At 44.4% G+C, this 13557-nt stretch overlaps 2 protein-coding genes across 10 annotated transcripts; both read right to left on the bottom strand.

The window, feature by feature from the left end:
• Positions 1-653: 653 nt before the first annotated feature.
• LOC109736290 (uncharacterized) lies at positions 654-5964 on the bottom strand. Of its 9 annotated transcripts, XR_012189805.1 has the most exons (12): positions 5811-5964; positions 5218-5386; positions 4926-5129; positions 4538-4808; positions 3570-3632; positions 3057-3096; positions 2631-2695; positions 2392-2508; positions 2131-2259; positions 1914-2047; positions 1194-1295; positions 654-937 (listed from the first exon to the last, which is right to left on the bottom strand). XR_012189805.1 is itself a non-coding variant. In XM_020295516.4 (8 exons), exons 1-8 carry the CDS (start codon positions 4979-4981, stop codon positions 1994-1996), a joined length of 795 nt encoding a protein of 264 aa, XP_020151105.1. In that variant the 5' UTR covers positions 4982-5294; the 3' UTR covers positions 1726-1993. The 9 variants fall into 9 exon arrangements, 1 of the variants encoding a protein (XP_020151105.1); XR_012189804.1 differs by lacking the exon at positions 5811-5964 and having other exon boundaries at positions 4926-5132; positions 5218-5501; XR_002226371.4 differs by lacking the exon at positions 5811-5964 and having other exon boundaries at positions 1864-2047; positions 4926-5132; positions 5218-5342.
• A 1065-nt stretch (positions 5965-7029) lies between these two features.
• On the bottom strand, positions 7030-10224 carry LOC109736292 (probable E3 ubiquitin-protein ligase LOG2). The gene is made up of 3 exons (XM_020295517.4): positions 9873-10224; positions 8576-9080; positions 7030-7393 (listed from the first exon to the last, which is right to left on the bottom strand). Exons 1-3 carry the CDS (start codon positions 10142-10144, stop codon positions 7259-7261), a joined length of 912 nt encoding a protein of 303 aa, XP_020151106.1. The 5' UTR covers positions 10145-10224; the 3' UTR covers positions 7030-7258.
• Between the last annotated feature and the right edge of the window lie 3333 nt (positions 10225-13557).

The raw sequence follows: 13557 nt of genomic DNA, 5'->3' as shown, positions 1-13557 counted from the left end.
TGCCTGGTCGGCAGGTGCTACGCACGACCGATCTTCCAAGGACTTCAAGCTGTGTCAGCTGGTGGTACTTGGCAGCATGATGCTGAGGTGTATCAGTGGCGACCGCGACGTGCTCAGCTGTTTGCACGCAGGGAGGAGGTGCCGTTGGGCGCCGTGGTGGCGTCGACGATAGCTAGACCGAGCAAGGTTGATGCATCAGTACAGTTCTGAAGATGGAGCGGTGGCAGTTGGCGGCGGCGGCCTCTGAGAGCATGCCGGACCAGTGCGTGCCCCAGACCCGGCAAGTGGCTAGGTTGGGGTCTCAGGTCTTTGATGTTAGGCTTGGCTGCGATGTCTGTTTGGTATTAGGCTCAGGCTATATGCGCCCCTTCATCAACTGGATAGATGTAGCGACAGTTTGTTGCTTAGACAGCGGCTTTAGTCTTACTGTTGTATGACTTTGTAGGGTCTTGTGAGAATAATTAATAAAATGGCCGTATGCATCGCCTAGATGCAGAGGCCGGGGGTCATCCTCCTTTTCTAAAAAAAACATCGCGAGTTCCCTAAAATTTCATAAAAGTGTTTCCATTTTATTTAGGTGCCATCCTCAATAAACTTTACCCAGGAAAGTTCTAATTCTTTTGTAAATTCATATGAATTTATTACTAATGCAATTTCTTCTGTAAGTCTAGCTATCTTTGGTTTATTCATAGCATATATCTTCTATGGATCCGCTTATTCTTTTTTTCAGAATTTGGATTTAATAGACGACTGATAACAAAAATTCATGGGGAAAGCCGGAAAGGGGACGTCCTCCGACCCCGCTAAATGTAGCAGCAGCAGTAATGGTGGAGGGGCAGGCACACCCCTCCCTTGGGGTACACTCCCTTCGTCTTGCAGTAGTTGTCGCAGTCGGGTATGTCCGCGCATTTGCCCATGCACATGTACTGCGCCGTTCCTGCGTCCAAAACCCTAACGTTAAGGTCCAATTTGTAACAGAGAAAAGTAACAAGATATGTCCTGAATGAAGTTTTATCAGGTCACAGGATGTGTGTATTTGGATGAGAAGTGCTTCTAACTTCTGAGGACTAGTGCATTTAACCAGTTACAGCTTACACAACTGATTTAAGAATAGAGGTTGTACAGATGGAAAATTGCACTGATCTTAAATTTACAAAAGCAGATTTGGATGGAGGAGTAGAGAGGATAGATACCTGATGAGAAAAGGAGGGCGGCACAAACTACAGCAATGACAAGGATCTTGCAAATGACAGAGAGAAAAGTTGAAGCCATCTCAACGTTGTCTATGTAGGTCTCTGGAAATTAAGCAAAAGTGTTATTTGTATATGCTGCACTGCTGGTATCTCGTCTCCACATGCTTATATAGGAAGTGTGCATTAAAGAGCATAAGATTCGGTTAATAAAAAAAATGCTGTTAATCTTGGTAAAATCCCTTCGAGAAGAAAATCTATCAGATTAAATGCAAGATATGCTTGAGATTTACAGCAGTACAATGCCTTCGGATCATGGCTTTATTGTACTGGAAGGTAATATACCAGTGCTTTTGCTGAAGTGTAAATCAGAGATAGATACGTTGATAATTGGGAAAATCCTTTTGAGAAGAAAAAATATCAGATTAAATGCAGAAGATATGCTAGTGATATTAAAGCAGTACAATGTCTTCCCATTGTGGCTTTATTGTACTGCAAGATTTTTTTTCTTTGCGAATAATTGTACTCCAAGATATACCGACGCAGCACAAAGCAGCGAATAATTGACGAGGCATGTGCACAGCAAGATGTACAAATTCAGATATTGATAAAAAAAGGGCATCACAATCTATTTTACAGCCAAACTGTTCTGGGATAAAATGCAATTCCATACTAGTATTAGAGAAGGCTGTACAGAGGTTGCTTGAGGTTCCAATGCCTCACCAGTTTCTTTCTCAAATTTCACATCAGCTAGAAAGATGATAAGGCTACCCAAGGGTACTGTTTGCCATTGTCGAATCTTGTTACTGCTGTAATCTTTGGTGCTTTTGGAGGAATACCTTCGATCGTATATCAGCCTGGGCAAAGAATGGCCAATTAGTACACAAAATGCAACTGCCGACATGTGGAAACTTGATATATGATGTTCTTTAAATTTAACCTGGCGTGTAGGCTCTGGAACACGATATCTGCAGCAGTATTTCACTATCCCAATGGCAGAGTCAAGCGAAATGCGATGACCAACTGAGATGTAGATTGGCCTCGATGAACCAGGGCATGAACACATTGCCTAGGACAAGTTGTTTGGGTTCATGTGCAACAAACATACATTTCATTAACAGGAAGTATATAAAAGAAAGGAAACCCCGTTACACGTTTAGCAATATAATACAAATTTTTGGTGCAATATAGAGTCTCTTACCGCTCCCCATGTCGTCCCAGACTGCCCAGTCAATGAAATACATTCCTTATTGCAGTTTCCTTTTCCTTCAAGCTGTTTTCTGACTTCAGATTGGTCAAGACCATCCACATGGTGCAACTGGGGCATTGAAAACACTGAGGATTTAGTCTTCCCTAAAAGTACAACTGTGGGAGAAGAACTCGACACACACACACACACAAAATAAAAAATAAAATGCAATGGCAGTAAAATTAACCTACATTTTTTCCAACTCCGATGGTCGGCAGGTCTGCAAGGACACCGAGATGACATGCTAAACCAAAACCTGCAGAACATATATTTATTAGAGGATGACCCATTCCCATATAATGACTATAGCTAATGCAGCTTGCCACAAATATGCATAACCTAACAAGATGTATTGTATCATCAAGATTATATGCTAAGGGCTTCAGGGATTACAACGAACTCATTCTTTCATAAACACAGAAATCACCTTAGCCTTAGTCTTACGAACTAAGATCGATGAAAAAGAAATCCAATAACACCGCGTACATATAATATGATTCTAGAACCTAATTTCACTTGTGCAGCTTTTTCTACTAGTGCCAAACTTGCTATCCGCACCATACTATTACTTTAAAACGGTAAAGAGTGCATAAGGGTGACTGTAATTGATCTGTTACCTCGTGGATGGAGTAACCCATTTCCATCAACCATGAGTAACTGCCAAAGAAGAACGATAAAAACCTTAGAAAATGCACTGGCAAAGAAAGATGATTACTACATGTTGATTTATAAAGACTACTACTGTGATATCTAAAATGTAAATTCACATGAGATTTTAATCCAAAACGAATTCTCTGCCTGCATAGTACTGTACTTTTTGTTCTCGTCATCACAGGCACACCAACAGGAAATAAGGCACGCAACGCCATGAGATACTTCAGAATATATCCTCAGTAATCCTGTTTGCAAGACAAAAAATCTTTACATCTAGTTCCTATTCCCTTATGCTGACATTTGGGCAAGTGATGTCATCTACTTAAGCATGCTTGCATTTTTTTCTTCTATGGAAGTTCCTGTTTGCTAACAAAAATGCTATACAGAACATCATGTTTTAAATTAGTGTTATTCACCAAATACAGAGCACCAAATCTAAGATCAGTACAGTTGCAAGCACCACAGAGGATATTTACCTGAGGGTAGAAATGTTGAGCATTGATCTTCAACTTCTCCAGGAGTCCAAGAAGAATGGGAGCCTGCACCGGTAGATGGTTTTCTTACATATGATACATGCGGGTACATAAACTGAAAGCATACAAGAAATATAAATGATCACAGATGTTTGCAACCAAACAAGGAAGCAAAGTCAATCACGATTACCTCTCCTATGTTCTATGATAACTAGACATTGCCCTGGCAATACTAGACTCACTTTTGACTCTAGATATAATAATAAGCTGAAGGAATGTCGAGCACGTAACAAATAACACTGATTGAAACAGATTTTTTCAGCCTGATTTGCACATTTGAGACAACTGTTCAAACATAATAAACTTTGTACCATTGATGCAAGTAAGACAAGATTGTTCAGTGATACAACAGTAGTCCAAGAATTTTATCTTACTTATTTACTGTCAAAGCAAATTAAACTGTTGAGGTCCAACTGAAGTGCATATAAAGTGGCTGCCATGGATACACTGTTGAGGTCCAACTGAAGTGCAGATAAATTATCACAGATGTCCGCAAGCAAACAAGGAAGCCAAGTCAATCAAAATTACCTCTCCGATGTTCTATGATAACTAGACATTGCCCTGGCAATACAAGACTCACTTCTGACTCTAGAGATAACAATAAGCTGAAGGCATGTCGAGCACGTAACAAATAACACTGAGTGAATCTTTTCCAGCCTGATTTGCACCTTTGAGACTACTGTCCAAACATAATAAACTTTGTACCACTGATGCAAGTAAGACAAGATTGTTCAGTGATACAACAGTAGTCCAAAAATTTATGTTACTTACTTACTGTCAAAGCAAATTAAACTGTTGAGGTCCAACTGAAGAACAAAGTGTCTACCATAGATAAACTGCACGTGTCTATATTTTCACTGTTCCAAACAAATTCAACGAAAAAGAGCGTATATGTATATGGTGTGCCATACCTCTCTGAAAGCAAGAAAACCAGGAATGTACGGCACTTGCATCCGGACAACATCGAACTCCTCATGGACGATTTCCAAGGTATCGGCATCCAGAACCACCACCGCGGCACACGCCGTGGAAGGGTCTTCTTTGAGGAAGCTAATGTCAAACCCACCTATATACTTCAGCTTGCCCCTGGCATCACTCTGGTCCGAGTTCGAGCTCACCGAAGGTAAAGACCACTCGAAATCATCCTCGAGAACGAGCCTGCCCTTGAGCGCATCCTGCGTCCTGCATCACCGGATAACATGAATCGAATCTACTCCCTTTGATTCAACCGGAGATGAACTGAATGGGAAGTTTATGGAATCGATAAGTAGATTGGAACTAGCAATGGCATATACAGACCTCGCCCATTGTTGCTTCTGCAGCTCCAGATCAGAGCCGTCGCCTCCTCTGTCCATTACCCTTCTGGTTCCTGCTCGCGCGGTGGTCCGGAGCTCTCGGGGGGAGATGGAAACCTAGGAATTTCAAGTTGGGTCGGGCGATTCGGTAACAAGTGCTGGGGATTGAGGAATCGATCGATGGCCTCCGCAGCAGCTATGCGCGCGTCTACTGCGCAGCGCGGCAGCTTCCGATTAGGACCAGGGGAACAACGGGCGGGCGAAGCAAGCAGCGAGAAACGCGCCGCGATTCTCACCTGTCACGGCGGGGGCGGCCGGTCGATGCCGGCGGCGAGGTTTTCCTCTCCGGGAACAAGCCGACGACTCTGTCTCTTTCTCTTCTTTGCTTTGTTTGGGCTTTGGGCTGATAACGGTGGTTCCTGGGCCCATCGAAAGGTGTTCACTTTCGTTTCCTCGTTGATTTGCCTAAAAAAAACAAACTCAATTGTTTTAGGGGTAAAAAGAAAACTCAAATGATAAATGCCACGCGTGTGGCGCAAAGGATTCCGGCCTTGACGTTTTTTACAACTAAATTTTCCATCTGAAAAGAAAAAAAACCAACCCTCAAAAAACTGAAACTTGTCATCCGAAATGAAAATTGCCATGCTTAACAATTAAAGTTGCCATCCTCGCGTCACTAAACTTGTAATAAAAAATGTTCGGAGTTGACATGTATTCGTGCCACACGTGTGACACTTATCAAGGGCCAAAAAAATTCCTCGGTGATTTCCCTAAAAAAGGCCAAGTTGATCGGTTGTCAACTCCTTTTTTAGCTTGGGAAAATAATGCGAGAGAAGTGCGTATTTCAACTCTCAACTCTTTAACTCTTGCCGTAGTCTAATCTACAAACCTCAGTTGTAATACTGTCTAAGAATCAATGCCGAACTCTTGAAACCAGTCAAGATTCATCCCTCCCCTCGCCACACCTTGGTTTTGACCTCATTGACCATCCAGTCAGCAAGCCATTCAGCAAAAATTCATAATTTCCAGAGAAATACAAAAATCTGTAAAAAAAAATCCAGAAAAAACCTTATATACATTTTCTTAAACTAAAAATTAAAACAAACAAATTCTAAATTATGGGAAAATGAAATTTCACAATAATTTTCATTAACTTAAGTTTTTTTTGAAAGTTTCCTAAAATTCTTAGTATTGTTTTCCTAAGTTTAATGATTTTCTTCAAAAAAATAAAAAACATTGGGCAAAATTGTCATTTGACGATACTTTTCATTATTTTTAAGAAAAAAAGTTGAAACTTTCGCAGAATGCTTACCATTGTCTTCTTGATTTTATATATTTTTTCAAAAAATTATGGAAAATTTAAGTTTTTTGACAAAATTGTGCAAAAATTGGGCAGAATATTATCACTTTTGTTTATTATATTTTAGATTTTACATTTTGTATGCTACATAATTTATTTGTTTTTAAAATTTGTACAGAAATATTTTTTTTGTTTTTTCTGGAAATTTTTTATTTTCCCTGGAAATTTTGAAAATTTTGCGGACATGGCTTGTTGACTGGATGGTCAACGGGTCAAAACCGGTCAACTATGTCAAAACCAAGGTGTGGGGAGGAGAGGGTTGAATCCTGATTATAAGAGTTTGGGGTTGATTTCTAGACGGTATTATAGTTGAGAGTTGTAGATTAGACTAGGCAAGAGTTGAGCGTTGAAATATGCACTTCTCTCAAAAAATGCATGTTGTATACAATCTGAACTCTGAAGGTTCATCTTTTTTTTTTTTTCCTTTTGCAATGAATCTGTCCCAGTTCTTGTTGACATGTTGTTTTTACTTCTAGGGGAATGAATCCTGCCTGCAGCAGGTCCTCAATCAATCCTATCTTAATCTTAATCAACAAGATCACTAGATATTTATGTCGACCAGATTTTCTCAGATATTTATAAATTTATACTGACCAGATTTTCTCAAATTTTATACTGACCAGGTTTTCTCATCCATGTTCCAATACGAATGATTTTCGCAACAAACAAAACACAAACATGCTAAACAGATGCAGACATAACACTTGGTAAACGAAAATGGAATGGAAACCTTCAACAGAGCTATGTGTAACGTTAGAACCAGTCGTAGATTTGAAAGCTCAAGACCAGACAATAGATGTTGCCTGTTTTAAATTCCATGTCACCCGCAAAGAGAACATCACGGTCAGCTTAGTGCATACCTTTCATGTTATGTTCTTCGCCGAAAGCACAGTAATTTCATTTTAACACGCGATATATATATACATCCAATTACAGTTGCTAGCAATCAAACGGAACTTCCTTTGAGGGTTTCCAAACTACTGATCTCCTCCTTCATGATGCCTGGGCATGCTATCAACCTTAATCTCAAGAAGGCTCTCAACAGGCTGCCTGCACATGGGGCATTTGTTGGTCTGGAACCTTAATGTCTGAGCACACTCCCTGCATAGGCACTGCAAAAGAGCACCGGACATGATTTTTCAGTTCCACTGGTTTCATGTAGATGACAGGTCAATGAAATTTGGCTTATTTTCATCTGCCACATAAGATAAAATGGTTGCATTTCGAGGAATATATGAAACAGGATTGTAGTACTATCTGCTGGATGTATGACAAAAGGTAGAAACGTTGGGCACACGATGCAAGTACAAAATATTCTTGTCTTGGTTCCAAGCTAGGGGCCAGTTGGCAGAGGATATACTGTGCCATGCTGCACCTGCCATATATGCCCATGCTGGATGTAACTTTGAAGATTTTGCAGTGTTTAAAACTATGTTACATGCAAGTACATTTTGTAGTTGTTCGTTCGTCTGTGTGTCAATTTTTCACGAAAGCATGGAAGCAACATGCAAAATGCATCTTTGCCAAAATCACAAGCATCAGACAAATTAGAAAGAAGAAGAAATGGATATTACAAGTAACTGGCTAAATATCGAGACTTAGTAAACTTTCGTGATAAGAAACAAATCATATTCCAATGCGTGCTAACTAGATTCCTGAGTGGATTGCACAGCAACTCTGTGTACTTTTTAGTGCTAAATATGCAATGATGAACATGCATGGGGCTGTCATATTATTATGTTGAACTCCTACCTTCCTATCAAATTACATGGCTTTCCTACAATGTCACCACCACTAACTCATATAGCAGTAGGATACCCACCTTCCACTATCGAGTTTAACGAAAATCAATACAGAAAATTCCACAATGAAATGAGAACCAAGAACTATACAAAACTGATACTAACTCTGTTAAAAATAGATGATGTTTTAAACAGTGACATGACCTCTAGCAATCATCTTTCATCATTGTTTTTTGTACATGTTAGAAGAGAAGTATAATATTATATTATGACAATATTATTCAGCAAATATATAATATTATTTTCACCTTGCCAAACCAATTTTTATATATTAGTATTTACAGTTAGAACTTTTTGGCAACACGCTTTCTAGGATGTCAACATTTGAGGACAGGTGTAATATAACTAATCTTGCCAAGCCTATTTCTATCATAGTTGTCTTTAAGAAGAAAGGGTTATCAATTTTTACATTTAAAACAAGTCTCAATAGCCATAAGCCTTATATCTACATCTATACATCTAAAGAGCATTTAGTAGGAAAGGATAACCTACCATATGCCTGCATGGAAGGACAGTTGTATCTCTTGGTTCTGTAAGACAAACCACACATTCTTTCCCAGAATCATCCTCATTTACATTCCTGTCAGCTGTGTTCCTGTCCCCAATACCGTATATCTCCTGCAAGACATATCTAGTTCCATTTACCCACAGTATCTGCTGCACAATGTTGATCCCATATTCAGCACTGTCTTTCTTAACAAACACAGCAAATTTAACCAAAGACTTCGAGTCTTCGGCATCATGTTTCCTTTCTAACTCTTGCTTGCTTGGCACACCCACTTCCACTTTGAATGCGAGAGGAAATACACGATCCTCCCCAACCTTAGTTAGCTCAGATTCCTCAAACATTGAGAGCTTAATTCCAGTTCCACTTGGTTGCCTGAACTCCTGACCATGACCTTCCTTAAATGTTACCGTGACAGGTTTGAGCAAATTTTCCTTTGTACCCTTCAGGACACAGTCATCACCTTCTTGTGCAAAGAAGTAAACTGTTATACTGTTTGCAGGATCAGAAATTAAGAGTCAGTATTTGATTAAAATAACGTGACAGTCTTGTCATCCAAATATTAAAAGAAGCAGGGGACGCGGTACACAGGTACAAAGCATGAGATGCTACTAAACACTATGCAACAAATGGGCATAACGTAGGGATAGCCAAACCTCGGAATGGGACAGAGCCAGGCATGCATTTGGAGAATCTCATTAAGTATGGCTTTGCCATGGTAAAATTACAGAAGGTAGTACACAGCCCAAGACCATTAAATCTCCATTTAATTTAACCTCATGTGCCCTGAGTTTTTCATTTTCCCACCCAGATGAATATGATTAAGTTCAGATTCCATACCTAGACCTACTAGTTCCTTTAACAACAAGCCGTGCAAATAATATACAGTATTCTAATATATGAAGTGAAGATGTCCATTCTTGACCAAGACAAGCACATACATGAGTCATAAGTGCCTAAATCTGTTTCTACAGGTTACTGCTTCTTGTTACTCGGACTCAAATATGAAGAATTCAGAAAACTGACACAGATTGTCCCAGTTTTGTTCAAATGGACAACATAATACATAACAAAAGTATCATGTGGCTCCAACCAAATATGAAAGCATCATGGCTCCAACAAAATATGTACATGACGGCAGAAATTCCACACTGGCTAACTAATATCATCACGGGATAAAGCCCAATGATCGGCCACAAGGGTCCACAACGACACTACAGGTCTCCGTCTAATCAGCAAAACAGAGAAGAGTACGAGGGGGGCACGGGGGGTGGGGGGGCTGACCTCCCGGGGGCGTCGGCGTCGAAGGAGAAGGCGAGCAGGTGGCCGCCGTCGTCGTCGCGGTCCAGCCGCAGGGTATGCCCCTTGACGTTGACGCCGGCGCTCACCGCAACGGCCCTGTGCCGCTCCACGTGCGTGGGGAACGGCACCGGCGGCGGCGCGGCAGCGCCCGGGCGCCATGGCGGGTACTGGTGGTAGTACGGCGGGGGCACCCCGTGTAGATGAGGCCGCGGCGGGGGCAGGTTGGGGCGGCCGCTGCTTCCGGCGTTGCCCATCGGCGCGTCGCCGTCGCCTTCCTGCTGCGTTTTAGGTTTTTGCTTTGACTTTTAGTCGAGTTATGGTGGGGGATGAGACGATGAGTGCGGCTTTGGTTAGGCTATTGTGTAACAGTGTAAGGGCCACTCCAACGGAAAATACATCGGTGCTCTCGGGGCCGGCGCACCCTATATAAAAAAGTTAGTAATTCAACAAAAATGCAAAAAAAAATTCAAATTTCTTTTGGAATCAAACATGATCAAAATTGTACTCGTATAAAAAGTTTTGTCAAAGAATGACTTCCGTTGCATCCTGGGGTCGAAGATTGTCGTCGTAAACTTGTTTTTTCCCTGAAGTCAATAAGAATCATTTCTTATCCAAACTTTCTATACGAGCCCAATACCTGATCATGTTTGATTTCAAAAAAGATTCAGATTTTTTTTAAAGAAATTGATTTTTTTTTTGCGATAGGGTGCGCGGGTACACGAAAGCACCAAGTTCCTGTCCCCACTCCAACGCGCCGACCCGAAGAGGTATCAATTTTGTCCTTTTTTGTTCATTTATATTTGCCAGAAGGATAGGCACCCGGGTGGACAAAAGAATGAACACAGGACGAGCAAAACATAGGGCCGGATGAAATACAGAATGTTACATGTTTTAAGTAGAACTAGCACATATGCCCGTGCCTCGCTATGGAGGAAACATGATTGACATGAACCAGACGATAATACAGTTAAATGAATTAAATAAATGAATAAGATCAATGAATCCTTTGAGAGTGACAACCATGATCTCGATGCACCACGGTTCCGGATATGCCGGAGAAGGAGACGGCGTCACAGCGGCGATCGTAGCCATCAGTGATGCTTGCTGCCATCTTGATAGTGTCGACGCGGATGAATATGGAGACGTAGCTAGACTTGAAACAAGGTCCCTTCCCATCTCCGGCTCCTGCATGAAGGCATCCATGACGTCCGTTGTGGTGGAGCAGAACGGGAAGATGTGGCCGCAAGCACCGCGGGCAAGGTCTCATGCAAAAGAAGAGTGGCCATCCGCGATTTTTCTTTTAATTTTATGCACGAATTTGTTTGATGGAGACCATAGTTAAGCCTCCTCGATATGTTGTGACCTGTGCAACCCCCTAAACCAACACACAGTTCAACCCCCGACCCCCGCGTCCCTCCTCGAGGCGACACGGGGGAATCCAAATCCCCGCCACCGGCCGACCTCCTTCCCTCTCCTCCCCCTCGCCGCCGCCAAGGGCCACTGCAGGGCAAAGCCCGGGCAGGGCCGGAGGCGGTGGGGCCTCTCCTCGGCGTGGCTCCCCGCCCTCTGACCATGGCGCGGTGCTTTGTCGGCGGCGGCGCTTGGCGGCGTGGTGCTGCGAGGGCGCGGCGGCTGCGGGGGTGATGGAGCTCCGTCCGGCGGTGTTGCCTGCGGCTGCGGCGGCCAGAGGTCTTGGTTCCATCCCGATCCCCTTCTCCAGATCTAGATCTGGCCGGTCGGGACCTGGGCGTGGCTGCCGGCGGGCGTGGTGACGCCGGGCCTCCACGGCTGCTAGGCACGGTGTCGTGCCGGCGGTTGCGTTGGGGCCCCGGTGTGGTGGTGGCTGAGGACGAAGCACAGCGAGAGACATGGAGATGCGGCGGGCTTGGCATGGACAGTAGTGGTGTGGTGAGGCGGGCTGGTGGCAGCGACGGATACTGGAGGCGGCGACACGAACCACCGTCCTGGTTGGTGGCGGAGCTGCGATGGCTCTGCTAGGATGGAGTTCCTGGCGAGCAGTGAGCGTCCAGGCCACCTCTGGGCTGTGTGGTGAGCGGCGGTGGTCTTCCGGTGGTGCCGGTGTGGGAGTTGCCCGTGGCTTGGTGCTGGATCGTCGAAAGGTTGTCACTTTGGAGCGGATGATAGCCTTCGGTGGCGGTTTTGGCCCTTGCTGGAGGAGTTCGATGGCTACGGTTCCTTGGCCAAGTTTTAGGTGTTTGGTGGCGGCATCTATCCTTGCTGTGCTGACTGTCAGCGGTCCTTGGCTATGCAGCTACAATGGCGAGGTGTTGCGATGGCGGCAGTGTGTAGCCTCTTGGACGGTGCTGCCCAATTCCTTTGAGGTGTGGAGATGTGCGATGATCGGATGAAAATCTTGCACGGCTCTTGCCGGGCCCGCGGCGATGGCACCTGTGGGTGTCACCCCCCTCCTTGGAGGCGTCGTCGAGGTCATTTCGACACTTCCCTTACTCGTCTGGAGTTGGTTGTTGTCTCCGGGTGGAAGCCTTGATTCAGTCGGATCAGCACGATGGCGGCGTCTCGACGTCGCTCCTTTGTTGGGAGCATCGTGTTTGGAGATACGGCTTTGTTCCTCGCTGCTCTTCTCCGGTGTTTGCCGCGGTCCTATTCTGATTCCCGACGGCGCTATTGACGGCCTTCGCCGATGCATCCAAGACGGTGTCTTCCTCAGATCGGAGCAAGTCCTGCCATTTACCTGCCACCTCCTCTTCGGCATTGATGGTGGATGTTGCGTCGACAAGCGAAGTTGAATGGAGCAGTTGGTCTTCGGAGGTGTTGGTTGTTGGGGAACGCAGTATTTCAAAATTTTTACCTACGATCACGCAAGATCTATCTATGTGATGCATAGCAACGAGCGGGAGAGTGTGTCCATGTACCCTCGTAGACCGAAAGCGGAAGCGTTAAGTAACGTGGTTGATGTAGTCGAACGTCTTCGCGATCCAACCGATCAAGTACCGAACGCACGGCACCTCCACGATCTGCACACGTTCAGCTCGGTGATGTCCCTCGTACTCTTGATCCAGCCGAGGCCGAGGGAGAGTTTCGTCAGCACGACGGCGTGATGACGGTGATGATGAAGTTACCGACGCAGGGCTTCGCCTAAGCACTACAACGATATGACCGAGGTGGAAATCTGTGGAGGGGGGCACTGCACACGGCTAAGACAACTGTCAACTTGTGTGTTCTAGGGTGCCCCTGCCCCCGTATATATATAAAGGAGCAAGGGGGAGGCCGGACGGCCCTCATGGGGTGCGCCCCAAGTAGGATTCCTACTGGGAATCCTATTCCTAGTAGGTTTCCAACAAGAGAAGAGAGGGGGAAGGAAGGAGAGGGAGAGAGGGAGAGGGAAAGAGGGGGGCGCCGCCCCCTCCTAGTCCAATTTGGGCTCCTCAGGGGGGCGGCCAACCCTAGGGGCCCCTCCTCTCTCTCTCACAAGGCCCATGTTGGCCCATTAGTTCCCCCCGGGGGTTCCGATGACCCCCAGCACTCCGATATTTATCCGGTGACCCCCCGGAACTCATCCGTGTCCGAATGACATCGTCCAATATATCAATCTTTATGTCTCGACCATTTCGAGACTCCTCGTCATGTTCGTGATCACATCCGGGACTCCGAACAACCTTCGGTACATCAAAACACATAAACTCAT

The sequence above is a fragment of the Aegilops tauschii genome, chromosome 7 (genome assembly GCF_002575655.3).
Source record: "Aegilops tauschii subsp. strangulata cultivar AL8/78 chromosome 7, Aet v6.0, whole genome shotgun sequence".
Taxonomy (NCBI): Eukaryota; Viridiplantae; Streptophyta; class Magnoliopsida; order Poales; family Poaceae; genus Aegilops; species Aegilops tauschii.
Note: the sequence above shows the minus strand (reverse complement) of the source record. Positions and strands in the feature narration are given on the sequence as shown.

Excerpts from the sequence above, each read along its gene's own strand:
- LOC109736290 (XM_020295516.4), bottom strand. The coding sequence starts at position 4,981 with ATGGACAGAGGAGGCGACGGCTCTGATCTGGAGCTGCAGAAGCAACAA. Across the intron at positions 3,097-3,569 it reads CTCAACATTTCTACCCTCAG|TTACTCATGGTTGATGGAAA; the intron begins GTAAATATCCTC and ends CTTCTTTGGCAG. Across the intron at positions 2,696-3,056 it reads TGGGTTACTCCATCCACGAG|GTTTTGGTTTAGCATGTCAT; the intron begins GTAACAGATCAA and ends TATGTTCTGCAG.
- LOC109736292 (XM_020295517.4), bottom strand. The coding sequence starts at position 10,144 with ATGGGCAACGCCGGAAGCAGCGGCCGCCCCAACCTGCCCCCGCCGCGG. Across the intron at positions 9,081-9,872 it reads GACGCCGACGCCCCCGGGAG|TATAACAGTTTACTTCTTTG; the intron begins GTCAGCCCCCCC and ends TCCTGCAAACAG. Across the intron at positions 7,394-8,575 it reads TCCTTCCATGCAGGCATATG|TGCCTATGCAGGGAGTGTGC; the intron begins GTAGGTTATCCT and ends GCTCTTTTGCAG.